This window comes from Hyperoodon ampullatus (genome assembly GCF_949752795.1).
Source record: "Hyperoodon ampullatus genome assembly, chromosome: 12".
Classification (NCBI taxonomy): domain Eukaryota; kingdom Metazoa; phylum Chordata; class Mammalia; order Artiodactyla; family Ziphiidae; genus Hyperoodon; species Hyperoodon ampullatus.
The window spans coordinates 70,609,569-70,636,681 of NC_136925.1; the positions used below are offsets into that span (position 1 = coordinate 70,609,569).

The 27,113-nt window shown below is 36.3% G+C and overlaps 1 protein-coding gene across 2 annotated transcripts in view; it reads left to right on the forward strand.

The window, feature by feature from the left end:
• The window catches only part of GRM1 (glutamate metabotropic receptor 1), a gene marked incomplete at both ends in the record, with an annotated part of 367,295 nt that overhangs the window by 98,900 nt on the left and 241,282 nt on the right, over nucleotides 1-27,113 (forward strand). For both annotated transcript variants that reach the window (XM_079716352.1, XM_079716353.1), the window contains one exon: nucleotides 17,513-17,762. In XM_079716352.1, coding sequence (XP_079572478.1) covers nucleotides 17,513-17,762 — 250 coding nt within the window. The remainder of the gene's footprint in view (nucleotides 1-17,512; nucleotides 17,763-27,113) is intronic.

The window sequence follows — 27,113 nt, forward strand, 5'->3', positions numbered from 1 at the left end:
CCACTCCTATGTAGAAATAGAAGTTAACAGCTCTGGTGTGTGCTCCATTTTGACTAAGCCACTCTCAGGAGTAAGGGAAGATTCAAGGTTGTTGAAAATATATTGTACTTAGCAAATTTAATTGAAAAAAGTCCATAAGTACATTGTTACAGCCCCTCCCAGAGTCTTGGAAGGAGCCTATGTAAGTGAGCAGCCCTGAAGCTTAAAGGACATATATACACTACCAAACGTAAAACAGATACCTAGTGGGAGGCAGCTGCATAGCACAGGGAGAGCAGCTAGGTGCTTTGTGACCATCTAGAGGGGTGGGATAAGGAGGGTGCGAGGGAGGGAGACGCAAGAGGGAAGAGATATGGGAATGTATGTATATGTATAGCTGATTCACTTTGTTATAAGGCAGAAACTAACACACCATTGTAAAATAAAGATGTTAAAAACAAACAAACAGACAAAAACCCAATAAAACTAAAATCTGATTCTTTGAAAAAAATTAAAAAATAAAGCTTCATATTAAAATTTCCTTGGCTCAGAAGTTAACATTAGTTTTCATTTGAGAAGCATAGTTACATTTTACAACATTATGTTACTAAGTGTGGATTTATAGTTACTTAATTCCATGGAAAGAGATGGTGGGGAGAGTTTAGGGATATATTAAAGGTTCAGCAGGCCAGTACTAACAGAGGGGCTTGTACGTACCTGAAACTTCAGGTGATAGCCTAATAGGTGGAATATTATTGTTGCATGGTTAGTCCAGGTTCAGAAGTCAGGAAAGGCAGTCTAAGCTGGTAGCCAGATGAGGAGAAGATCAGAGCAGAAACAGAAATTCCTAACTCAGGAGCCAAGAAAATAATGGGAAAGGCAGAACAAGGTGGATATAGGTGCCGTTGCCCATGGTGGTGTTTGCTTCTTAGATGTGGTGGGTGGAAGGTCACCTGGGTTCAAATGATCAGAGATGGGATGAGGTCAACTTACAATGTGACAATGAGCCAGGCATATACTCATGACGTTCTTGCTTAGGAAAACTTGCTGAATTTGAAATTGTGAAAAGACAATGTGATTTGGAATCGGAAAATCTGCCTCTGAGTTCACTTGCTACCTCTTAATATCTGTGTAATCTTAGGCAAAATTCAGTTTCCTAAAATTTAGTGGCTTAAAATAATAAAATTACTTTAGTTCATGAATCTGCAATTGGGTGGGGCTCACTGGGGACAGCTTGTCTCTGCTCTACTTGGCATCAGCTGGAGTGGCTCAAAGGCTAGGGGGCTGGAATGATCTGTAATCTCACTCACTCACCTGTCTGTCGGTTGATGCTGGCTGTGTGCTGGGACCTCGGGCTGTGGCTGGAGTACTTACACACTCCCTCTCCATGTGGCTGCTTGGCTCTCTCATGGTGTGGTAGCTGGTTTCCAAGGGCAAGTATCCCCGGATGGCTGGGTAAAGCTCTATCACATACATGACTTAGATTCAGAGGTCATGCAGGTTGACTTCAGGAGAGGGAACACAGACTCAATTTCTCAATGCAGAAGTGACAATGTCACATTGTAAGAACACATGGATGGGATATATTGGTGTCACCATCTTTGGAAAATACAGTCTTCCACGAGGATAATAATAACACATTTTTATTGAACACCTAATATGCACCAAGGGCTAAGTGATTGACATACATATATTACGCCATTTAATTTCTCACCATAACACTCTTAGGTAGGTAATGTTACTGCCTCTATTTTACAGATGAGGAAAATGAGGCACAGTTGAGTCTAAGATCACCAAGAATCCAGCTGATGAGGAGTGGAGTCAATATTGGAACCCAGGTCCTTAGAGCAGAACTGTTTTCAGGATTAAACAAGGTCACATACATGATAGAGCTTTGTGAATTATGAATTTGCTATGCAAATTTAGGTCTTTTTGAGGAAAAACTTTGGGAAATTTTCAGAAATATTAATATTTCAGATTTAGTACAGTGAATGTGTGTCTGCATAGGTTGCAAAATTACTTTAATAAAAACTATTAATAATGGAGTTATTTGATGTTTCCAGAAGGTAAAGCTTCTGAGAGTTTTCTTTTCTTTTATACTCTCTGATCATTTCATTCCCTCACCCAACATCTTTGGCCATGCCCTGTATTTTCATTGTGGAGTCAGAGGATGTTAAAACTATTATATGGTCCAACTCCTTAATGTATTCATAAAGTCTTTAGTTGTGGCCTTTAGAAACTTAGTGACTTTTGAGAATAAATACTGATGTAGAGTATTTTTTCCTCTGATGTTCTCAAAAATGTAACATTTTTTACAGTTTATACAATCCTAAAGAATGACAGACTTGGGGTGACTTTTTATTTTATTTTGGAGGTTAAATATTTGGGTATTTTCATTATATTATTTTGCCATCTATTAATATTTAGTAAAATGGCAATATGTGGGTTGTACAGGAAGGAAAACAGAATATAACACTCCCCATGTTCCTAGAGCTTGCGTTGCATAGGAAGCAGCCTCCAGAAATAGTGACTTATTTCAAACTAGCAGAGATTTAAGATAAGTTAGCAGAGATATTAAGTTAGCAGGGATATATACCTTTCTTCTTAAAGTGTACTTGTTTCATTAAACAAGACAAAGAATGCCCCTGTGTGTGTGTGTGTGTGTGTATGTGAGTGTGTTTGTGGCAGGAAATCAATTTCAATTATTCTATGAAACACTACTCTGCATCTGTCCTACATGAAGGCTACTGAGAATAGTTTATGGGTAGGACAAAGCCAGAACCTCCCTTGGAGGCATTTCTGTAGTTCACTGAACACAGAATAACTTGGGAAGATGGCAAGGATTTGTGGCCTCTGGTTTACCTTGAGATGAATCACAAACTCAGTTCTTACTTAAGCTAGGCCACTGTATCCCTGTTTGAGACAAGGTCAAGTTTTGATGGCAGTTTCATGTTGTTACAGGTCCCAAACTCTAGCTCAATACTGTCCTGTGTGGCCGATATGAGGATCTCAGTATCACAGAGTCTTCTCCTGCAACAGAAAGAGCCCAGCTTGATTTCTGTGTGGGTGGGGCTTTCTAACTTCCTGGGGAATTTGGATTTTCAGCTCAAATCATGATTTGGCCAGAGCCCAGATCCCTCAGGCTAGAGGAAAAGATGTCAGGAGCTTTTATTTTTTTTGTTTCTATCCAGAACAAAAAAAATCACTCAGAACACAGGCATTCATTTGGCAAGCTAGATATTTCTACTGGTCAGACTATAAGATGTCAGATACATTGGGTTTAGCAAGGTAATTATAGGAAGAGAAATGGCAGTTGTCAATACTCAAGCCTGATGTTGCTTCAGTATATAGTTAAGATGATTAGTGTAATTAGAAATCATGGAGAACTTTACCACAATATAGCTTCAAATTGCACTGTTATGGCTCAAGATTTTGAGAATTGGTTTAAAAATGTTTAATTTTATCCCCAGTGTTGTTTCCTGAGGTTCTAGGGTTTAGTTTTTCCTCCCACTCCCTCCCTCCTTCCCTCCTTCCTTCCTTCCTTCCTGAGAAAAAAGAAAATAGCTTTATAAGGCATTGTATCAGTCAATGCCTTATAAATGAGTTATAACTTTTACATATTAAATGTAAATAAATAACAATAAAAGTAAATAGTAAAATTTCTTAAGAATAACACTTGGAGGGGGTCAGACAGCCAAGGGAAAGTAAATGTTGAATAGCTGAGCATTAGGTAACTACATAGTTTGGCTCTCTGTTTTTTAAGTTTTAATATTATTCTTTAAAATTTCATGGTATAGAAAGCCTAATACCATGTTAAGATTTAAAGAAAACTTTGTGATGAGCTATTTCCTCCTTTACTGAACTCATGTTTTACTCTATTTTATTAATAATAAATTTATTTGGTATTTCCAGAAGGTAAAACTCCAAAGATTCTTAGTTTCTGATTAAATCATCATTAGTTGCAACAAGAACACCCTAAGAAAGGAGGCAACTAATTTCTGAGACTTTCAATATTAGGAAGCAAGGGGTTTTACCTGAGCTCAGGCTGTGATGTTGTTCAGAGTGATGCATTTGTTGGGCTGATCCTCTCTAAAGTTCATTCTAATTATCAGAGGGAAATTTCATGTACAGAAATTTATCATCATCATAGATCTTCATCTTTCTTTGTTAAATAATTCTTCTTATAGTGGAATTAGCACTCCTAGAATGACTGATGACCTCAGATGAAAGTTCTTGCCACTTTTCTATCCAACCTCATGATAGTAAATTGGAAGAGCCTAGTTAGCCCTGTTTCTCCCAGACCTGCTGTTCACCTCTGGAAGAAAGTTAGCTCCATAATGATTCTACTAGAACATTACATATGTTTCTGAAGTTAGAAAAGTTAAACACTATCTACTCCTTTAAGTGCCTATTTAATCAATTAAGACTTGGGAACTGAGAGGACGGCACACATTTCATGAATGAATTTGTCTCCGCTGTCCCAGAATGTGATAGTATTAAAGTAGATTTCAGGACTGATTTTCTCTCACTTATATTTCTTTTTTTGTCTGTATAATTCTCAATAATAACCTAGAATTCTATTTTATGTGGTAGAAGGGGTGGTGGTAAAAGGGGTGGTGTCCCCAAAATTAGGAGCCCTGGGTTTTGATAAGATACCAGCACTAACTTTCTTTGTGATTTTGGGTAGGTTTATTCACTTTCTTGGACCTCACTTGTAAAATGAAGGACATAGACTAGATAACGTCTAATGTTCCCTAAGTTCTAATATATTTTATATATATAGTGTTTTATATAATATAATAATTACAATATTTTATATAATATAATGTTATGTATAATATATACTATTATACAAATAAATATATAATACTTATATATTTATTTCATTAAAATTACATATATATGTAACTTTTAAATGAAATGTAGAAAGTACACACTGTCACTTAAGAACCTACTGTCACAGGCTGTAAAGGGGCAGTAATACATGCCTCCCAAATTCCTCTTGTACTTTAAATCCAACATAATCACATTCCAGTGGGGCAAAGAATTTATCAGGCAGACTAATCATGTATTTACTGCTTGAATTGGTCAACAGTTACTCATGAGTCATCCAACAAGAGTTTTTGAGTTGAAACAGGCACTGTGCTGGACAAAGGTGGTACAGACACAGCCCTTACTTTCACCAGGTACACACACTAATGGAGTATACAGATATTAAGCAAATAACCACACTAGTAACTACATGATTACACATTTATCCATATCTCACCATAAGTGCTATGAAGGGAATAAATGGAGTTTATTGTCATTGTGATGAGGGAGCCAAGGTAGGGCCACTTTCTCTAGGGTGGTTGGGGAAAACCTCTATGAGTAAGAGATAGAACTGAGGGGCTGAAGCCTGAATGATTAATAGAAGTAAGTCTGGCAAAGGCAGAGGGAAGCAAATGAGTGGAGCCTCTGAGCAAGGAAAGAGCTTTACACATTTGAAAATGAAAAGCAGTCCGTTGTGGCTGCAAAATGAACTGGCAAAGTGACAAGAAGCGAGGCCAGCCTGGCAGGGAAGCTGGGGGTCATGTGAGACCTTTCAGGCCATGAAAGACTTTTGGATTAAATCCTAAGGGTTGGGGGGAAACCACTAAAGATATCTGAACCAGTAAATAAGTGGATCCCATTATATTTAAAATAACTGTGATTTCCAGGTTTGGAGTAGATTGAAGAGGAATAAAAGTGGACCTAGGGAGACCACAAAGGTGATAAGGAGAAAGAGACAGTGAAGGCTTGGATTAAAGTAAGGGTAATGGATAAGTTCAACATACATTAGAGAACTGATAGATTATTCATGAGCAAGAGTAAGGAAATAAAATGGTTTCATTTTAATGGACACAAGAAATATATCTAAATTAATTTCCATTAATGACAGCTTTTTAATGTATCATACACATGCACACATATATATATATGCATGTGTGTGTCTGTACATGTGTGTATTTGGAATTGTCATACATTTTATTGTTTAGTTATTCCTCTTACTTTTTTTTTTAAACTTTAAATACCTCTAGTTACTCCTATATTCAAGTGGGTCCAGGGAACAGACAAATGAATAAGATATTGTTTTAATACCCTTACTTTCTGATCCTGTAGATGCTCTCTCCTCTGGCCTGCACTACAGTACCATCTGTAATCATCCCTTTGCATGTACAACTCTTCCAAAAGCCTAGGTTTATCTAGCACATGGACTGTCTTCCATTCATTTGTTTGCCCCTGAGGGCCTTGCTTTGCCTGGCACACACATAAGTGCTGGAAGATATTGAACAACAAAATGATCATGTTCATTCACAGGATGTAATACTTGTTTTTCTGTGTCCCCTGGTGATGGTGAGAAAACTGGAGACTAGAGAACTGCTTATTTGAGTTTCTACATTTCTGCTCTCATTTCTCTCTAATGAATCAGATATTGGAGAGCTGTGATTTGGCAGCCATAGAGCTTGCAGAGTGTCATTGGAAGAGCTAAATCAACAATACCTGTGTGGTTCATCAACTTAAAACTCTTGGAATTGGAAGAAAGCCCAGAGGAAATCTAATCCTACAACGGATTCACTCTGCACTGCAATGTCATAGCTGAAGGTTATCTAAAACACTTGATTCCAAATATTGGGTTTCTCAGAAATAATGTCTCTTTTCTTAGTTTTTATGGATGAAAACAAATGATGATTTAATACCAAAATGGGAAACGGGACCTTGGCACATTCTTATTTTTTTAAACTAATAATTGAATTATATATTGTATTAATAAATAGGGATAAGGAAATGTATACCACATATAGATGAAGGGAAATTACAGTGGATGATTTCCACTCAGGTTCTTTATGAACTCTTCCTTTATATTTTATTTATATATAATATTTAACCCTAACTTTGTCATTAAATGTTCCCATCTTCCGTGTTCATCCAGTTCCTTCTTGGTGGTCCTCTTGTCAAAATGTACTGTAAAGATATTAAATAATAGACATAAGGAATTATTCACCACTGGAGGGTGTTTGTAAATGGTCCAAGGATAATGGTGGGAAAGAACCCAGGACCTAGTGTATTGTGGAATTGACACACTCTGCCTTCTGTGCACTGCTCTGCTTTACAACCCCTCATATCCATGGCATCTTGATGCCTCCAGTTGCCCACTGCTTTCAGAAAGATCTGCTAAACCAAATCAAATTAGGATGTCAGGGTTTTAATGGGTTATCTTTCCCAGGAGGATTTTTCTTTTTAGGAGAAAGAGAAGTCACGTGTTACAAATGGTAGAATTTCAGGTATCAGTGTAGGAGGAATCCTGAGCTACAGCGGCCCAAGTGCTTTGCTTACACTTTTAACAGCATTGTTTGTAAACCTTATTCCAAACCTCCTGGCCTGAAGAGCAGATAAAATGCCCTGTGACATTTACTTGGTTATGTTCTTAGTTGGCCTGTCAATGATTCTGCCTTGCTCACCATCACACATAGACGCAGCCTGTCACCCTTCCTTGAAGTTTCCCTGACCAGCTGACTGATCCCTACAGGCTCATATTCACACATCTGGTGCCCCTACAGCGTGTCAAATAGGACTATGGGCTCTGGACTCTAATTGCTGGGCCTGAGTTTCCTTCTCTCTCATTTACTGTGTGAGGGAACATAAGCAAACTTTCCAAACCCCAGTTTTATCATGTGGAAATGCCCTGTTGTGGGTTTCTGAGGACACAAGGATATAATGGTTGTAAATGGCTTCTTCTGGTGCCTAGCACACAGAGCTCAAGAAATGTTAGCTAAATAAATAGCAAGCTCTCATATGCTAAGATTTATATTTATTAAATCATTTAATTCTTACAACAACTCTAAGAGGTGCTTTCCATTATTATTTTCATTGTACAGATGAACCAAAGCATGGTGAGGTTAACTGACTTAACAAAAGTCCCATGGCTAATAGGTTGGGGAGTAAGAATTTGAGCCCAGGGCCCTCTGGTTCCAGAGTACCTGCTTTTTACCATTCTGCAATGCTACCTCTCCTATAAACAAATGATATTACTTCAAGAGCATTGGCAAAGCCACTGGAAAAGTCCTCTGTATAGCCTCAGTCCAGGTGAAACACATGTCAAACTAAGGTGCTAGAATGCAAAGTGGTATGGAATGAGCCTTTCCCACCATGGTACAGAAAACTGGGGCTAGCCTTACAGCCTGATAATAAGAGCCCTCAGATATTATCCAGTGCCACCCCTTCGCTTTAGAGATAAAGAAACTGGAACCCAGGGTACTCCAGGTATTTGCACATGGTCATAGTTAGACCGAGGCAGAACTGGTTAGGTTTCATAGGCACAGATCCAAGGGACTTTTAATTCACTACATTTCCTGCACGAGGCTCTCACGTCCTTTGAATTAAAGACAATTTTTCCTTCATAGGCTAATTTCCTTTTGACCCAAGGTAAAACCTATTTTGACTTGGTTCAATGGAAAATTTTACTGATGATGTAAAGATACAAAAGTGGGGTTAAATAGGAGGAGACTAAGGGCTTAGCAATGGGGTTGGGTTAATTCCACTGAGCAAAAGGTGGCTAAAAGTAGCTACATGGAGGGGTAAGGGAACAGCTGACTCCTGCTGAATGTCAGTCCACTGATGCTGGACAGTATGTCTCTCTATTACTTTGGGTTCACCTAATGAGCTTGTTCTGTAAGCAGCCTTGTTTTCTAATATGATGGTTGTTTCTGCAGGGCTGTGTTTCGTTCCCTGCTTTTTAGTGACTGTATACCTAAAAGTGAGTACTGGCAAAAAATAAACCTACAGGCAAGATACATTTTAAATGGTTATTCAACAAATGCTTTCTCCTCTCCTACAGTAATGTACTTGTGAAAGAATCAGATTGAGGAAGGATAAAGCTGTTGAAAAAAATTTTGCTAAGCAGGTGCTTACTCTGGGTACTGAGAATATGGAATATGTTTTGACATGAAGCTCTAGATTATGAAAGAGTGCTGATTCATATTGTTCTAGAATCACCAAATGCTTATGTTGTAAGGAAGCTCAAAGATCTAGTATGAACCCCATACTTTGAGCATGAGGAAAAGAAGACAATGACAAACAACTCAAGGTCACGGCTGGTTAGAGATAGGCAAGAATTTTTGCTCTCATCCTGGAATTCTTATAGTGAAATATCATATAGAGGATCAAGAATGTGTTCATCTGCAAGTAGCAGAAAACCATTCTAATTGTGGCTTTACAGATTGAGTTTCACCTTTCTCATTCAAGAAGACATCCAGGGGCGGCCAGTGCAGGGCTAGAACGAAGTGTAGTGGTCCTACTGGGTAGCTGGGCTGTTATGTTTTCTGCTCCCCCAGCCTTCGTGTGAAGGCTTCATCCTCATAGTTGACCCCTCATTGTGACAACATGGCTGCTGCACATCTAGGCCTGGGTCCACATACTGGTGTAGAGAAAGAAGGAACAAAAGACCTAAGAAGCATGTCTGGCATCTGACCTTTTCAAAAATTTCCCAGAAGCCTCACCTGGCAACTTCTGCTTAAATCTCATTGTCTGGAATTGAGTCACTTCTGCATCTCTAGCTGCAAGAGAATCTGGGAGAGTAGGTACTTTTGACTAGGCACAGTCACCCTAAACAAAAAGGGGTATTTTTTTATTAAGGAAGGATGGGGGAATGGATAATGCATAGAAAACTGCTAGAGTATGAAACATAAAGGATGTTGTAGGTAAGTAATTAAGGGCTATAGGCTTCAGGGTCAGACACATCTGAGTTCAGATTCTGGCTCTGACAATTTTTGGGTAAATTACTATTTTCTCAGGCCTCAGTTTTCTTTATAAATGGAGAAAATTATGGCAAAATGAGGCAACAAGGTTGTAGTGAAGTTAAACAAAGATAATTGTAAAACAATAAGATCAGTATAAATTTTCACATTATACCACTGATTTAGGATCTGTAACATTAGTGTTGCTTACCCTCACTCAACCAAGTTATATTTTGATTTCTTTTACCTTCAATGAGACAGAATATTCAGGACACCAAGACACAGAAACTGGTTAATCAGATTTTACTCACCTTTATTCCCCATTAGAAATAATGTCCAAATGATACTTAGACATATTTCACACTGCTTCTAACCCTTTACTCAAAGGGAGAGACTTCAGTGGGCCAACCATCCTGGCCTCAACCTGAAGTGCTTCCTTATCATGGAGAAGAGATGACCAGGCCTTCAGCCCAGACCTTGTAGGGAATTTAAATCAGAGAGGGTGTTCTGAGCCTTTTATATCTTTTCTTAGGGCAGAAACTCAGTAGAATTGAAATTTACACCTCCCAGACTAAATCTCATTGACTTTTTTTAAAAAGAAGTAATAAACAGCATTTATTACCTTGGTATATCATACTGGTCTTATTGCTGTTCAAATCTCACTGACTCTTAAAGAAAAAGAAGTGGAGACTAACTACTTCTTTAATAAATTAAGGGTACTCATATCAGATTTTGAAATTTCAAACAGGAAGTCTGTATATTTTAAACAGACTCTCTCAATCCAAATAGGTATGTATCACACAAAATGGCACATGATTTATGGTCAACTTTGTTGAAGAACAGTAACTATAGGGAATTCCCTGGTGGTCTAATGGTTAAGAATCCATGCTTCCACTGCAGGGGTTACAGGTTCAGTCCCTGGTCGGGAAACTAAGATCCTGCATGCCCCACTAAGTGACTATAACACTGGTATTTCTTATTTCTTATAGGAAGAAAAATTGTTACATTGTTCTTGTGAGAGGTTCATTTCCCTTCTGGCAAAGTTTCCTGAATACCCCATAATAGCTATGCTTGGCATGATAGTCAGATAAAAACTATACCCTATGTATTTTTATTTCAAAGATTTTTATTAACAACATAATACATGATTATTTAGTTAAATTAGAAAACAAAGGTAATAAAATATAAAAACATAATTATATATAATTCTGAAAAAACTGTTAATATTTTCTTGCATATTCTTCAAACTTTATATATATATACATATATATTAAAAATTGGCTTTATATTTCACACACTATTTTAAACTTTTTTGTACTTAACAATATGGCTTTCCTTTTACATTGAGTACAACTTTACATCATCCTAGAAAATGGTTGCATATATTCTTTATTCCATTCCATTATAATTATTTAAACATCTCCTATTGTAGAGAATAGATTTTTTTCTTTTTCTTTTTTTTTTTTTGGTTTCTGTTATATTTTCCAATGTGTGCTGTGCTGGAGTTCCTTGTAACTGGAACTTGATGGACAATGAAATTATTTTCTGAAAACTAAATTTCTGAGTTAAAAAATATGAATGTAATTTAAAACATTGTTACTACAAATTTTCCACCAAAAAGGTGGAACAGTTTCTACTACCATTAACAGTATATGAGTGCTCATTTCCATGAACTCTTGCCAACACTAGGAAACTATTGTGTGTGTGTGTTGGGGTTACTTTTTCTGAACTTGTTACTAGATACAATTTTCCCAGTTGTGATTGTATATTCAGTATCACATAGGCAGGGATAGTGGACAGGTATGATAGGGGCTGCTTCTGTGAACCTGTTTTCTCCATGTGAAAACTGAAATGGAAAATGCCACTTTTCTGCAAGAAGGATGATGTCCTTTTGTATTTTTATACCACTTACATTTTGTCTTCTCTTAACTTCTTTCTCCATATCATAAAGAACTTGAGTTAGAGAAACAACAAGCTGGGTTATTGCATAAAGCTCTAAAATAGATACAGTGGCTGGAACTTAAAAAAGACTCAGTGACAAGAGACTCAAAATAGACAAACACAGACTTTTGAATGCATTGTGTAAACACCAATAGTCCAAAAATAAAATGGAGAAGGAATTGCTTTGGGCAAGTATGACAGAAAAAGTGATCTAGGAATAACTTGGGAACAAGGTGACCATGAATGGAGAGCTGAACACTTCAGTTAAAGAAACAGTCACAAGCTTGGGTTTCATAAATAGAAACACAGAAATAAAGGAATTTAAAGCTCTTGAGTCAATGATAAAGCCTTATGTCCAATTTTAGATTCTACAACTTTAGAGAAACATGGAGAATAAAAGTAGGCACCATCCCCTGAATTTTTCTTTGTTCCAGGAACTTTACATTCATTAACACATATACTTCAATAATCATGACAAGTCTTTAAGATGTATGTTATGACCCCCATTTGCACAAAACCTAAAGAAAATACTTTAAGGCTATCTCCTCATCTAGGATCCAGGATTCAAACCAGGTTGATCTTCTTCCAAGGCTCATCCTCTTATTTACTCAGCTATAAGGCATACCTGAAAACATGATGGGGCAAAAGGACAAAGATTAATCAGTCCTATTGCATAGAGATGACAGTCACCTTTTGGTAAATCTCCTTCTTCCACTTGGATGCTATAACTCTACCTCCCCAAACTGGGGTAATTAAAGGTGGGGTTGTGAAATTTCTGATAAAAAGGATTCTCTTCTGTTTTCTCTGATCACCTTGTGTCAAGCAGTTCCTTCACTGACCTTGCATATAAAATCCCTTATGTGCTTCTAAGGCAGGTGATGACTTATTCACCTCTGACTGACCAGACCCATAATGCTGACTGCAGGTGTGTGGATGGAAGCAGGGAAACATAACACTTTCTATGTATTAAGTGGGAGAACCAAACAAATTAAAAGGTTGCCAGGAAAGGTTAAAATAATAGGAGTTGTTTCCCTGGGAGGAGAGAAAGCTGAACTGTGGCTTCCAGAAAGACTTTTTTAAAAAAAAAGAAAGAAAGAATTCAAAGAAACTGATACCTGCCTCCACTGAGAGTGAAGAGGATATGAATTTACATTTTGTTGTACAGGATTTAGATCAAAAAGAAGAATTTCTTGATAGTGATGATTGTTGAATATTGGCAGTAGATTTCCAGAAGGTGCTGTGAAATCAATTTCCATCAACATAGTTCTTTCAAAAATGGGATATTATCTTATTTGTCCAAGATGTCCCAGGAGGCAGAATGATCAGTTTTCAGGACCTCGGATAGGGACTGGCCCATAACGCAAGGGGTATATTATCATCCAGGAAGCCTAAGACTACCAAAGAATACCAATAAAGGGATATAAGCATGAAATAAGGCAGAGATTAAGGGAGTCTAGAGCATAAGACTAGTGAATCTTTGAAAGTAATGCTGTTCCTTCTTTAAGGAAAGTGAAGAAATATCTACCTATTTTCCCTGTATAAATGTTTCCCCTCATATAACTGAGGTGTACATATGTAGGGATGAGATATGTTGAATGCTGTTGTTTTACCAAGATAATTTATGAAGATGCAATAACAGGATTTGGACTTCATTCAACATAATGGATGAAGTGTTATTTTAGCCACCAAATGGAGTTCAGATTGTTTCTTAAATATATCTTCAACATTTTAAGAGTAGAAGAAAAAACAATCAATATAAAGATTAGCCTTAAGTGCCTCCTTTTTGCTATGATGACAGTTCATACAGGTGATTATGAAATGCAAGACAATTTTATTTCATAGCTTGTTTGCTCAGTGTAACTTACCTACTAAATCACTACAAATCAATCTTTTATGAATGAATATCTGTTAATATGGTCTGATAATCATATCTAACGTCTTCAAAAAATCATATGTAGCTTAGAAAATTGAGTTTTAGCCATTGTCTTTTCTTTCTTGAGATAGTTCTAATTTTTACTTCTATTTTCAGTACCTTTATTAACTTTGCCCTTGTACAATGTCCACTTCTATTATGTTTAAATACTTTTATTATTCAAACTATAGGGATTTCTTTGTAAACCCCATGTTTTCTCTCATTAATCTCCCCATAAGTTCTGTTTAAAAGCTTGTTTTATAGAATATCTTGATTTACCCTCTGTAAATCTTTTTCTCATATGTTTCAATATATTTCAATTTTATATTTTATGGGCTTTGTCAGATGCCACTCTTACATCTCTCTCTTGCTCTCTAGGTTTTAGGCAACATCATAACAGTGATAAAGTCTGTTATAAAATCTGTTACAACACAGCAGCATATAGCACATTTCCATGTTGCAATCCTGTAGTGGTATGCCAGATACTTCACTAGAGATTTGCTATACAGAATGGCATTCTACAAACCATGAACCTTCTGCTCCAATGGAACTTCTCTAGTCATTGCCTCTAAAAATACCTTTTGTGGATTCTCATTCACTTCCATTTACCCTGAAAGCCAATCCTTTGCTTACATTCTTCAAGAACTCATTTTCATTCCTTCTTTTCCCAAGAGTTCTTCTCTGATCATCCTTGCTCTCTCATTCTGAAATTTAGTATTATGGTATTTTTCTTTTCCCATGTAGCATATACAGCTTAGTATTGTTGCTGTATTTTGTGTGCTTGTGTCATGCCTTCATAGGTGTATTATAAGTCCATGTAGGAGACAGTATAAAATGGTGGTTATGAACAGGAACTTCTGAGTTAGATGTTGAATCCTATATTCATCACTGTTTGATCTTAGGCAAGTTACATAACCTCTTAGAGCTTCCACATTCCCATCAGAGAGTTATAACTTCTATATGGAGTTATAATGAAAAAATGAAGTGCCTAGGTATTTAGCACAGTGCCAGAGGCATAGCAAATATTCATCAAATTGAAGGCAAAGTCAATGTCCAATAATTCTGGGCAACTCTTTAAAGAGCAGAGCCTAGGGATTTTTTTCCAAGTTGAGAGCTTGATAATCTATTTGATAATTGAATAAAAATATGCAGCTCGCCACCAGCCCTGAGTGTTAACATTTAATAGTACTTCTAAGAGTTTTATTATGTCAGTTGTTTATATATTCAAAACTCCTTCCAGGGTTACACAAAGAAGTATCTAAATAAATTCCTCACTACCAGGAAAGGTAAGAGGATGTCTGGGTGGTCAGATGGAAAGGGGAGGGGAGACAGAGAATAGGTTCCATGTTGAGTGTTTTATTTTAAGTCTGGCATCCTTTGATCATAACCAAGGAGTCAGGCAACTAATACATGTCTTCTAGTTTTCTTTCTATCTGTGGAAAATCTGTTTATATTTTAAGATCCATAATAAAAGCACTTTCTTTTTTTCCCAGATTTTTGAGGTATAATTGACAAACAAAATAGTGTATGTTTAAGGTGTGCAATGTGGTAGTTTGATATATATATACATTGTGAAATGATTACCAGAGTTAAGTTAATTTACACATCCATTACCTCATATAGTTACCTCTTTTGCTGTTTTTCTGAGAACATTTAAGACCTACTCTCAGCAAATTTCAAATATATAATATATATTATTAGCTGTAGATTATTATATATGATATATATATTATATATATAATTACCTGTATAGTCACCATACTGTACATTAGATCCCCAGAACTTACCCATCTTATAACTGAGATTTTGCATTCTTTGGCCAACATCTCCCCAGTTTCTCCATTCTCCCACTTCTAGTAACCACTGTTCTACTCTCTGGCTCCATGAGCTTGACTTTTTTAGATTTCACATATAACAGATATCATACAGTATTTGTTTTTCTATGTCTGGCTTATTTCACTTAGCATAATGTTCTCCAGGTTTACCCATGTTATTGCAAATGGTGGCCTTACCTTCATTTTTACAACAAATATTCCATTTTATGGCTTATATTCCATATTTTATGGATAATATTGTATGGATAATATTCCATTCCATATATATGTATAGTATTCCATTCCATATATATGTATATAATATATATATGGAATATAACACTTATTACGTTTTCTTTATCCATTCACCCATCAATGGATGTTTAAGTTATTTCCGTATCTTGGCTATTTGAGATACTGATTACATTTCCTTTGGATATACACCTAGTACAGGGATTACTGAATCATATGATAGTTCCATTTTAAAATTTTTGAGAACTTAATATTGTTTCCCATAATGGCTGTGCCAATTTACATTCCTGCCAACAATATACAAGGATTCCTTTTTCTCCACACCTTCCATACCACAGGTACTTTCTTTAGGCAGCTTTTTCTGATTCCTAACCCATAGCATCTCTATTAGATATTTACATTTGAGTTAGTCATGTCATTGCTACTAAATGAAAGTAACATGGTTTTAAGCTTCCTAGAGGTGATTTTCTTCCTTTTTTTATATAGTATTTGTATGTAGTACTATCATCAACATAATGAGTACAAATAAGATAAAATTTATGAATGCAATGTTTAAAATATAAAGATTTATAAAAGTACAAGTCGTTCTTATATTAGAGTTACTTTGTAGACTGTTCCAGTTCTAACACAAACAAGCTTCATGCCTATTGGCGAGCCACTTCACTTGGCCCAATTTCCTTACTGTAACTTGAAGGGTTTGCACAGAGTATGTCTAAGGCCTTTACTAGATTTAAAACACAAGGATTTTCTTATTCAAATGCACAGAATATTTTTGCTCCTTTAGTCTGCATGTATTTTGATAAAAGAGTAAAATCTTTTTCTGTGATTGTAGTCCAAAGGTGGCACCTTAGCAATAAAGTTGTTCCCCTTGTAACACCATCTTATGATGCCTTTTCAGTGTCTTTTGCTGAAAGAGTTGTTGGTGATGTCTTTGTACCTTGTAGATTCCTGAACCTGCATTTATTATTGTAAGCGGCATTTGATTTCCTTCCTCGTGCCCTCTTCTGCAGGCAGATGAGCCATTCACTTACCAGCTGCAGTCTTCCCCCTTATAATCAGTCAGTGCCTCTTGTCTGAGCCATGATGTGTGACCACAATCCATAGAGCTGAGGATTTTGTCATGTGTTAAATCTTCCATTTGGGCTTCACTGGACTGTATTAAGCCACTAAAGGTGGTTAACTGAAGAGGCAAAAACATTAATTTGGTAATTTAATCTTATGAAACAGGAAACGAGAACTCTTTTTTTTTCAAAAAATACAGGAAAATCTTATTAAGTTTCATAACAAAGTCCATGAAACTTTTATAGATATTGAGATTTAAAACTTATATAGATATTGAGATTTATAGCTGGTTTTTGTCTGCATATTCTGGTCTGGCCAGGTGCTCCATTTACTTTGCTTACTCACTCTTCATGGAGATGTTGCAGGACTTGCTATCACCATGAGTGTCTGCTCTTAACCTGGCAGCCAGCTGAAGCAAGCCCTCAGATGAACACGTCTCATTGTGCTGGCTGACCTCCTACCCCAATGTTCTGACTTCTCCCAAGTTGCTAAAATCTGGAACAACCACTAGTAATCATGGTTGTAAAATAGGGCAGCCGTCCCTCATTTCTCAAAACCTGTTTCACTGTGGACACCCTAGTTATATAGTTTTCCATTATTTTCACAGAGTTGATAGTTTGATTACATTTGATTATTCTCTTTAGTCCATCCAGATCTTCCTTCAGTCCCAGTTATATTTACAAATTGTTTGGCAAGTCTGTCCTCTTCATTCCCTGTGACTAATGAGTCCTTCTCCTAGCTTGTTACTGCTGCTGCTGCCAGGTTGTCTTGAACATCTGCTGATTGTTTCTGGACAGGGAATTACGGGGAGAGTGGAATGGATGCTTTCAAAGAGCTGGCTGCCCAGGAAGGCCTCTGTATCGCCCATTCAGACAAAATCTACAGCAATGCTGGGGAGAAGAGCTTTGACCGACTCCTGCGCAAGCTCCGAGAGCGGCTGCCCAAGGCCAGAGTGGTGGTTTGCTTCTGCGAAGGCATGACCGTCAGAGGCCTCCTGAGTGCCATGCGGCGCCTGGGAGTCGTGGGCGAGTTCTCCCTCATAGGAAGGTAAGTCTCAATCTCTCTCTTTCTCTCTCTCTCTTCCTCTCTTTCACACACACACTTTGGCGCACATATACTTGCTCTCACAAAACTGGACTTCCTGATTCCAAAGCGAGTGAGATGTTCATTCCTTCTGGATCTCACTGAGAGTGGGGCTATTCCTATTTTCATGATAGACAAGAGCAGAGCAGTCGATGACAAGGTGATGAGACTATTTCAGAAAAAGGTGGGAAGTTTTTGCTAGAATGTTTTGTCCTGGCAAATTATTCTTTTCATTTGCTTCCCCCCTTCCACCCCTCCTCCTCCCAAAACCACACGAATGCTTTTCTCTTCATATTCCTAAGCATAGATATCTTAATGAGGTGTTGGTGGATGGAAAGTAGTAGTGAAGATGGAAATACACATTAAGATCTGAAATTTAAAGGGCTAGTTGAGTGCAGGGGAAGACATGCCGCTGAACTCTGGAACTTGATAATATAATATCTTACACTTATGGGATGGCTAATAGTGATGTTTTCAGCATGTAATTTCTGGAATTGCAGGTGGTGGGTTCCAAAGTCTATGTTCTTTCTAAATCATATGTACTTGTGCTGGAATGGAGATTTTCAGTATCATTGTATTTTTCATAGGGTTTTTGACCTAATGGGTATCTTGTTTGGTTTACCATCTTCTAATACTACATAAAGGAACTGATCAATTTTTCCAAGGAACCTACTAAGTTTACTTGAATGAAAGCTTCCACTGATCTCTGACTCTGTCACGCTCATCTTCCAGATCTCTTTTTCTTCTCCATCTTCTCTTTTGGCTAGAGTACAATCTTTTTTCACATTTTGAAGTACCTTAACCAGTGACCCTTTTCTCTAGGAAACTGGGCAGTGGTGGTGTGGATATCCTCCCTGGACCTTTCCCTTCTGACATTGCACTTGTGATAATGACTGCAATGCTAATAAAATTAATCTCACCTTCATCTGGAACTAGAGGTACAGGACCTATAAAAAACTTTTAAGTAGAAGGTAGGGTAGAAATGCAGCTAAATGAATAAAGAAAGAGAGGAATGATCTCTAGGCATGAGGAAGTATGAAGTCAAGGTCAAAGTATAATTCAAGATTAAGAAAATTATTGAATTTGGGTGAAATTGGCACACTGCCATAAAATGTCTTTTTGGCTTCTTCAACATGATGCAGTTGTGTGAGGCCATTTAAGAAAGCACCTCTAAAGAAAGAGTATTTAAAGAAGGAATGTTACTTCCTTCATGAGTGAAAAAGGATGTAAGCAGCATTGTTGAAGTGTTACATGGAATAAGGTTCTTAATATACGCCTCAGGACAGGTGGCATATAGATATTCAATCTTTTCATTGATTTTGTAAAAATGACTGCTTTTATGAAGGGTGCTTGTTTTAAAAAAAAATCTCATGTTTACCATTTTCAAAAGAAGAAAAGTCTGTTTTGCAGGTTTCCTTCTGTTTAATATCCCCAAAGAGAGGCTAGCTACCTAGATTCTGGAAATCTTGAACAGATGTAGCAAATATGTGAGCTTTGGGATATAAAGACTGCCTAATTGTGAAATATATTTATACAAAATACTTCAGTGAGTAATTGGAGTGTAAAGAACTCATTCTATTATCATTATTTAAAAGCAGGTCAAGAATAATAATGTAAACTTATCTCTCTGGCTCTTGCTTACCTGCTAATAACGCAGCTGAGTCCCTCCAGGTATTTCTGAGTCTCACATGTGCTTGTTCGTGGTGATATCACTTCCTTTACTCCTCTCTTTCTCTACCTCATATCTTCTGGGCTCTACTGATGTATCCTAGAGATACTATCATCACAACAAACACCTGTGCTCCTGAGGACGCTGCTCCCTGTGCCAATAAAGCACGGAGCCCTGGAGATATCAAAGCTATGCCACGCAGTGCTTCTCTGACTTTCTGGGCTATATTCCATGTGGGTCTATAAAAATGATATTGGCTTTTACTCTCATATCTTAGAGGATTTTGTGGAAAACAGCCCTTTTTTCATTCTTTTTTCACAGCTCTCTCCCTTCCCTGGTAAAGATATGAATCCAGGGGGAGCTGAGCTGGCAATAAAGACAAGTAGTAACACTACAGCGTACCTCGTATCAGCTTTTCCTTCAGGTGCTTGATTCTCCTACTTCCTGTGGGATGAATTCTAACCCAAGCACTCCTCTGTTCCTCATGCCAATGGACATTTGGTGAGCTTGGTTCCCTAATTTCAGCAGACGTGTCCAGAAGGGTTCCAGTTTAACACCAAGCTGCAACTTCTAGCTACATTTGTCATGCTGTCAACTATATCTCTTTCCTATTTAAAGGAGGTTTAATTTACCAAATGATAAAATCCTTTGAGGTCAGGAGCCATTGTTTAGTTTCCTTCAGAATACGTGGTATGATTCTGGATGCTGCCAGATTCACAAGAGGGCATTGTGTAGATGGTGATGGACCTCTTTTCACAGAGGTGAAGATAAGTAAATCATGGTGTAGATTGCAGCAAGAGACATTTAGTTAAGAAAAAAATTAGAAATTCCTGAATGGAGGTTTGTACTCCTTTGCCTCCCGTGACTCCTCTTTTCTCTTACACTTCACATCCAACATAGAAGGAAATGTTGTTGGTGCTACAATCAAAACATATCCAGACTTTGACAGCTTAATGCCTTTCTTGCTGCTACCATCCTACTCCAAGACAACATCATCTCTCACTTGGGTTATGGCAAAACCTCCTAATTGATCCTTGCCTTGCCCTTCCCTACCATTTATTCTTAAGGCAAATGGATCTTTTAAAAATTTAAGTCAGGTAATGTCTTTTAACCTTACACACTCAATACCTGAAAATGGCTTTCCATTTTTCTTATGACAAAGTCCTTGCAATGGCCTTCAAATTCCCACATTCTGTCATTGGGACTGAGTTTTTTACAATGGAGTAATAAACTATAATGACAGAAATAGAATTTTTAAATAGAAAGTTCTCCAAGATATTAAAAATATCCTATATTTAATGAACGTATGTAATGGAAAAACAAAACAAAACATGAGCTAAGAGTTCAACTCTGCCACAAAGTAATCATGTTATCTTAAGTCATGTTTTGTCTCTGAGTCTATATTTTTTTCTATAAAAATTAATGACTTGGCTCCAGATCATCTTTGAATATTTTTCCAGTCCTAGAATTTATAATATATTAAGCCCATATGACTGAACCATGTTCAAAGGAATGTATTTATTGATTCATTTTTTCTAAAGTTATTCATGAATTTGGATTAATCAATTTACACATTTCACGAGTCACCTTGTTAAAACAAGGAGAATTCATTGAATACAACTACTCAGAGTTAGTGTCTTAATCTGTGGTCATGCAACGTAGCCGGCATATCCATATGAAAATCAAACCTTTGACTCCGAACAAACTGGAATAATATTCTCACCAAGTAAGTTAATTAACCATAGTCAAGTTAATCATCACACAGAAGAACCATTCTTTCTTGTTTCTATGAAACTGCCTCTTTCGAGATCCTTTTCAAAATTGGGCGCAGCATGTCTATAATTATATTTTACTTATGATGGTGATGATGATGATGATGATAACATTTATTTAGGACTTACTGTATGCCAGGCGCTGTTCTAAGCACTTTTTATACATAAACTCATTTAATCATCGTAAAAATATGATGAGATAGGCGCTAATATTATTTCTATTTTAATGTATGGAGATGTAAAAAACTTGTCAAAAAGTGTCACAGTTGGGATTTGAACCTAGGCAATGTGACTTCAGATTTCCTGCTCTTATTCACTAAGTTATATTGTGTGTGTCAAGCTATGATTGTTTTGTTTAAGAAACACTGTCTTTACCCTTAGTTTTCTCTCAGTTTGCTCTCTCTTCTAGAGATTTATTTCATTGATTAGACCCACATTCTTTGGAAAAATAAACTGAGGTATGTTCATGAGAAAATTATTTTACATTTCTAATTATTCTGTACATCTATGAATCCTTTTCATTTCTCTCTTAGTATTAAATGTTTTATATGATATTTCAGTAAAGGTGCCATTCTTTTCAAGCTCATTATTTTCATTTTAACACGAGACTCCACAATATCATTCTCTATTTGCATACAGTCTATATCTATGGAACTATACCTATGTAAAAGCTAATTTGGAATAAGTGGGTGATATTTCTCTGAAATCCTCAGTAATAACTATTACAATTCTAAAAATTAACTGATGGATTTGTTCTAATTCCTATATTGCTCTTTTATTTGAAGAAATTGAAAATAAGCATGGTTTACATGTGTAAACACATAATAGCTATGATTTATTGAAGTTTTGATATGTACTAGGTTAATAATATATGATATCTCCAGTCCTAACAACAACTCTGAAAGGTTGATTTAGAAGGTAAAGAAGTTAAACAATTACCCCAAATTCCTAAATTAATAAGTAGTGAAGACAGAGTCCAACTTCCTACTATACCATAGCATCATGCGGATATGTAAATATCGAATTATAACTTCCTCAATGATAGGAACCACGTTTTATATACTTTTTATTTTCTTATCATGCCAAGTGAAGTGTTTTGATGTGTTAATTATTTAATAACTATGTCAGAAAGCTTGGAGTGTCATAGTGAGAACAGGTAGCTCCATTGTGTGACCCTGAGTTCCCTTTCATTTTCCAGGATCAGTAAGTTTTACCTAGTGTGGTAAGGGTTGATGTTCTTCAATCAGCCTCTATTTCTAGAATTTTTCTGTAAAATTGGGACTAATATTTGCTTACCTGTCAGGTTGTTGTGTTTGTCTAATCACAAAATGCTTACTTGTCTGTTAAACCAAAGCTGAGCGTCAATATTGGGTCCCTTAAAGACACACTATTTTCTGAGGGCTAGTGAGAGCTTTCTGGCTTTAGTCCTATGCCTAGTGTTGGCAGTATCCTGGGCTTTTACCCTGCCTTCCTCATCTTGGGAAGCCCTTCTACTAGGTTTACATTCTACCTTTTTAGGAGTCTCTGTTTAGATATACTTAGGTATACCATATTTAATTACGTATTTCCTAGCCCCTTCTACTGCATTATGACATCTTATTTCTCCTGTAAGAAATAAGCATCCAATAAAGATAATTAGGTCAATAACTTTCCATCTCATCCCCTCTCTCTACTGTATCCTGGTCAATCAGTTTATAAGTATATGGTCCTTACATTTCACATGCCTATCCCTTTCTTATTGGTGTGTGTTGTTTTACCTGTCTTCCCTCCCAACTCTGTAATCTTCTCACCTACTAGATCCACTTTCCGTTATCTGTCACTGCAGAGAAATCCCCATTCCCCCATCTAAAACCTGATCCATGAAAATACTAACACGATGATTTATGAGTTGAAAGCACGATGAACAACTTTAGGCACATATTCATAAAACTGATTGAAATGAAGCAGTTACATTATCTGGAAAGAAGCTTATAGTTTCATTTTAAAACAAAGGAAGCTCTTGTTTTTCACAAGGTACATTTTGTCTTTTTCTTCCAGAATCTAAACACATATTTAGAAAAGTGACCTCTATACCCTTGAAACATAAGATGATATACCATTGTGTTATGTTCCACACAGTTATGTTTTTAATGAAAAATGAGTTGTTTTAGATCCCATCTTTCCTTTTTGGAAAAAATGGGAAATATCTAAAGTTTGCAGCCTTCAGGCAAAATTGCAAAGGTTATGTGTTTTAAGTAAATGTGGACTTCCAGTGAAGTGTGACATCCCCCAAAATGGATTATAATCAAGTTGCTGCCAAAGCTGATGAGCATTTTCTGACACATAATGGTCACGACTTATAGATTCACAACCTGGCCTTCTCTAGGCTCCCAAGGGTGGAAAATGATTACTAACCTGCTGACAGACTATCGCTTCCTTAAAACACTCCTGCTCCAGAGGCAGATTAATGAGAGCTTTGTGGAAGATTACACTGTTAGAAAAAGACCATGAGAAATGTGTGCTAAGGAAGGAGAAGGGATTTAGTTTAGAGTACTCTGGAGAATAAACATCATTTGTAGGATATTGACAGCTATTTTGAGCATAGATCTCAGCCTCAGAAATGTTCAGGCTTTCCACAAAATTGGGGCGGCTGATTTGCATTAAAGTTAGTAATGATTAACTCTTCCTTTATACCAACAACTATCTCCACGTTTCAGAAATTGGACACCTGAAAACTAAAAGACTACTATCATGGTCTCTACTTGCCTAGGAGGTATTAGAAACACGGAAGGAAAGGATTTGGGGTGCCTCTGTATCTATAAGGCACTGGCTCAAATTTGAATGAATGAAAAAGGAGGTCATTTTGATTTACCCAAGTTTGTGTTTGAGGCTGATTGAAGACTACAGGGAATTTATCTTAATGAATTTTCATAGTTCCCTATGACAATCAGTTCTCAACCTGGCTGCACATCACACTCAGTAGGCGCTCTTAAAAATGTGGATTCCTGGATCTTACCCCAGGCCATTAGTAGAATTTCTTGGTGAGGGATTTGGATCTTCTTCTTTTTTTAAAAGGACTAAAGATGAGTTAAATTTCAGAACCACTACTCTGTGATGCCTACATCAGTGTTTTGCACTCAGGTGGTGTTCACTATGAATGAATTGCTTACAGGACATATTTGAAAGGGAAGATGAAGTGAAAAGTTTAACTCCACTGCCTGTCAATCCACCATTTTAGCTCCAGTTTTCTTTTTTGGATTGTATTTTGCTTTATTATTTCTTGAAATTTATTTATTTTTAAAATTTTCTTTTAAAAGTAAAGATACATTTGAAAGTAGTGTATAATAGTAGTGGCAGTAGTAGCAGTAGTAATGGTAATAGCCATAAACACTTTGTAACTCTGCTTATTTCCTGTGCTTCTGTCTCCTCCTGATGCCCAAACTGGCCTATTGAACTGTCCCCTGAAAGCACTGCCATGTCCCAATTCTCAGACTAATCAAAATGCAGAGTAAGGAGCACATACACTTGTGGCAGATTTAGCCTCTGCCATCTCCAAATCTAGGGTTGCCCGTGGCTGATCAATGAACTACTATTGTTGAGTACAATTGATCCTTGAACAACACAGGTTTGAACTGCACAGGTCTACTTTTACATGGATATTTTTCATTAGTAAGTATTACAAGTACTACGTGGTCTGTGGTTGACTGAATCTGCAGATGGGGAGGAAATGCAGATATGGAGTGCTGACTATAAGTATACATTATAAGTGGATTGAACCCCACGTTGTTCAGGGGTCAACTGTAGTATTCTGTGGCATGAATATGCTTCAATTTGCTTATCCATTCTCCTATTGATGGACATTTGGGTTGTTTCCAGGTTTGACTATAATGAATAATGCAGCTATGAATATGATTTGTGTGTTTGTGTGGACACATATATTTAATTCTCTTTAGGAAATATCTAGAGTGAGATTATGGGTCACAAGGTAACTGTATATTTAACTTTATAAATTACTTTATAAGAAACTGCAGAACTACTTTCCAAAGTGGCTGTAAAATTTTACAGTTCTACCAGCACTGTATGAGAGTTCTAATTTTTCCACATCTTCAAAATAGTACTGCCAGTCTTTTCGGCTTTCAGCTATTCTAGTGGGTGTCTAGTGCCATGTCTTTGTTGTTTTAATTTGCATTTCCTAAAGACTAATAACGTTGAAAATTTTTATGTACTTATTTGCCATTTTAATATCTTTTTTTGGTAAAATCTCTTGCACACATCTATGTCCATTTTATCAATTTGTTTGCCTTATTATGAAGTTATAAAAATTCTGTATAACTTCTGGACTCAAATCATTTATAATATATATGTATAGCATATGTTTTCTCAATATGTATCTGAAAATTTAATTTTGTTCATAATATCTTTGAAAAGTGGAACATTTAAAATTTTGAAAGTTATCAGTTTCTTTCTTTATGGTTTATGCTTTGTGATCTATCAAAGATAGCTTTATCTACTCCAAGGTTACAAACATTTTCATAGAAGTTTTATAATTTTTTACTTTTATAGCTAGATATGATTAAATCATATATTTGGAGTTAATTTTCACATATATTGTGAGATGAGTGAATACTTTTTTTATTTTGGACGTAAGAGTATCCAGCTTTTCCAGAACTATGTATTGAAAGGACTATAATTTCCCCATTGAAGTAACCTGGCATTTAGTTGAAAACAGTTGACTATATATGCATATACATTACTTATTTCCTATCCCTCTGCCCTATTTTAAATTAATTGAATATGTATATATAGCATTCCATTTTATCTTTACTTTTTTACTTAACTAGCTATCATGTTATTTTATGAATAGTTGATCTTGGGTTTACAGTATGCTTTTTAAAGTTATTATTGTCCCCACCTTCTAAGAATATTATACCACATCACATATAGTATAAGAACTTTGTAGCAATATATATACATTTCTCCCTCCTGACCTGTGTTCTCTTGTCATGATATATTTTACTTCTAATTCTATTCCAAAATTCAAAATACATTGTTATTACTTTTGCTAGAGTGGTCAATTAGCTATCCAAGAAACCAAAAGGGAGAAAAATTATCTTCTATATTACCAGTATAATTACTATCTGTGATCTTCTTCATTCCTGTGTAGATCCATATTTTCTATGGATTATTTTCCTTCTGCCTGAAGAATTTCCTTTAACATTACTTGAGGAGCTGGTCTGCTGAGATAAATTCTCTCCACTTTTATTGTCTGTGAATGTTTTTATTTTGTCTTAATTAAAAAAAATTTTTTCTGGTATAGAAGTCTAGGTTGATAGTCGTTTTTACTCCCAATGCTTTAGAAATATTATTCAAATATATGTCTGACTTACATAGCTTCTGATGAGAAATCTGCTGTAATTCTTTTGTTCCTCTACTGTGTATTTCTATTATTCTTTTAAGCATGTCTCTTTATCACTAGTTTTCAGCAGTTAGAGTATGATAATCCTTGATGTGTTTTTTGTCATATTTGTTTGACTTGGGGTTCATTGAACTTCTTAGATATGTGGGTTTGTAGTTTTCTTTAAAATCAAGTTTGGAAAATGATTGGCTATTCTTTCCTAAAATATTATTTCTGTGCTGGCCATTCTTTTTCTTTCTTTCTTTCTTTCTTTCTTTCTTTCTTTCTTTCTTTCTTTCTTTCTTTCTTTCTTTTTTCTTAACATCTTTATTGGAGTATAATTGCTTAACAATGGTTTGTTAGTTTCTGCTTTATAACAAAGTGAATCAGCTATACATATATATTTATCCCTATTTCTCCTTCCTCTTGCGTCTCCCTCCCACCCTCCCGGTCCCACCCCTCTAGGTGGACACAAAGCACTGAGCTGATCTCCCTGTGCC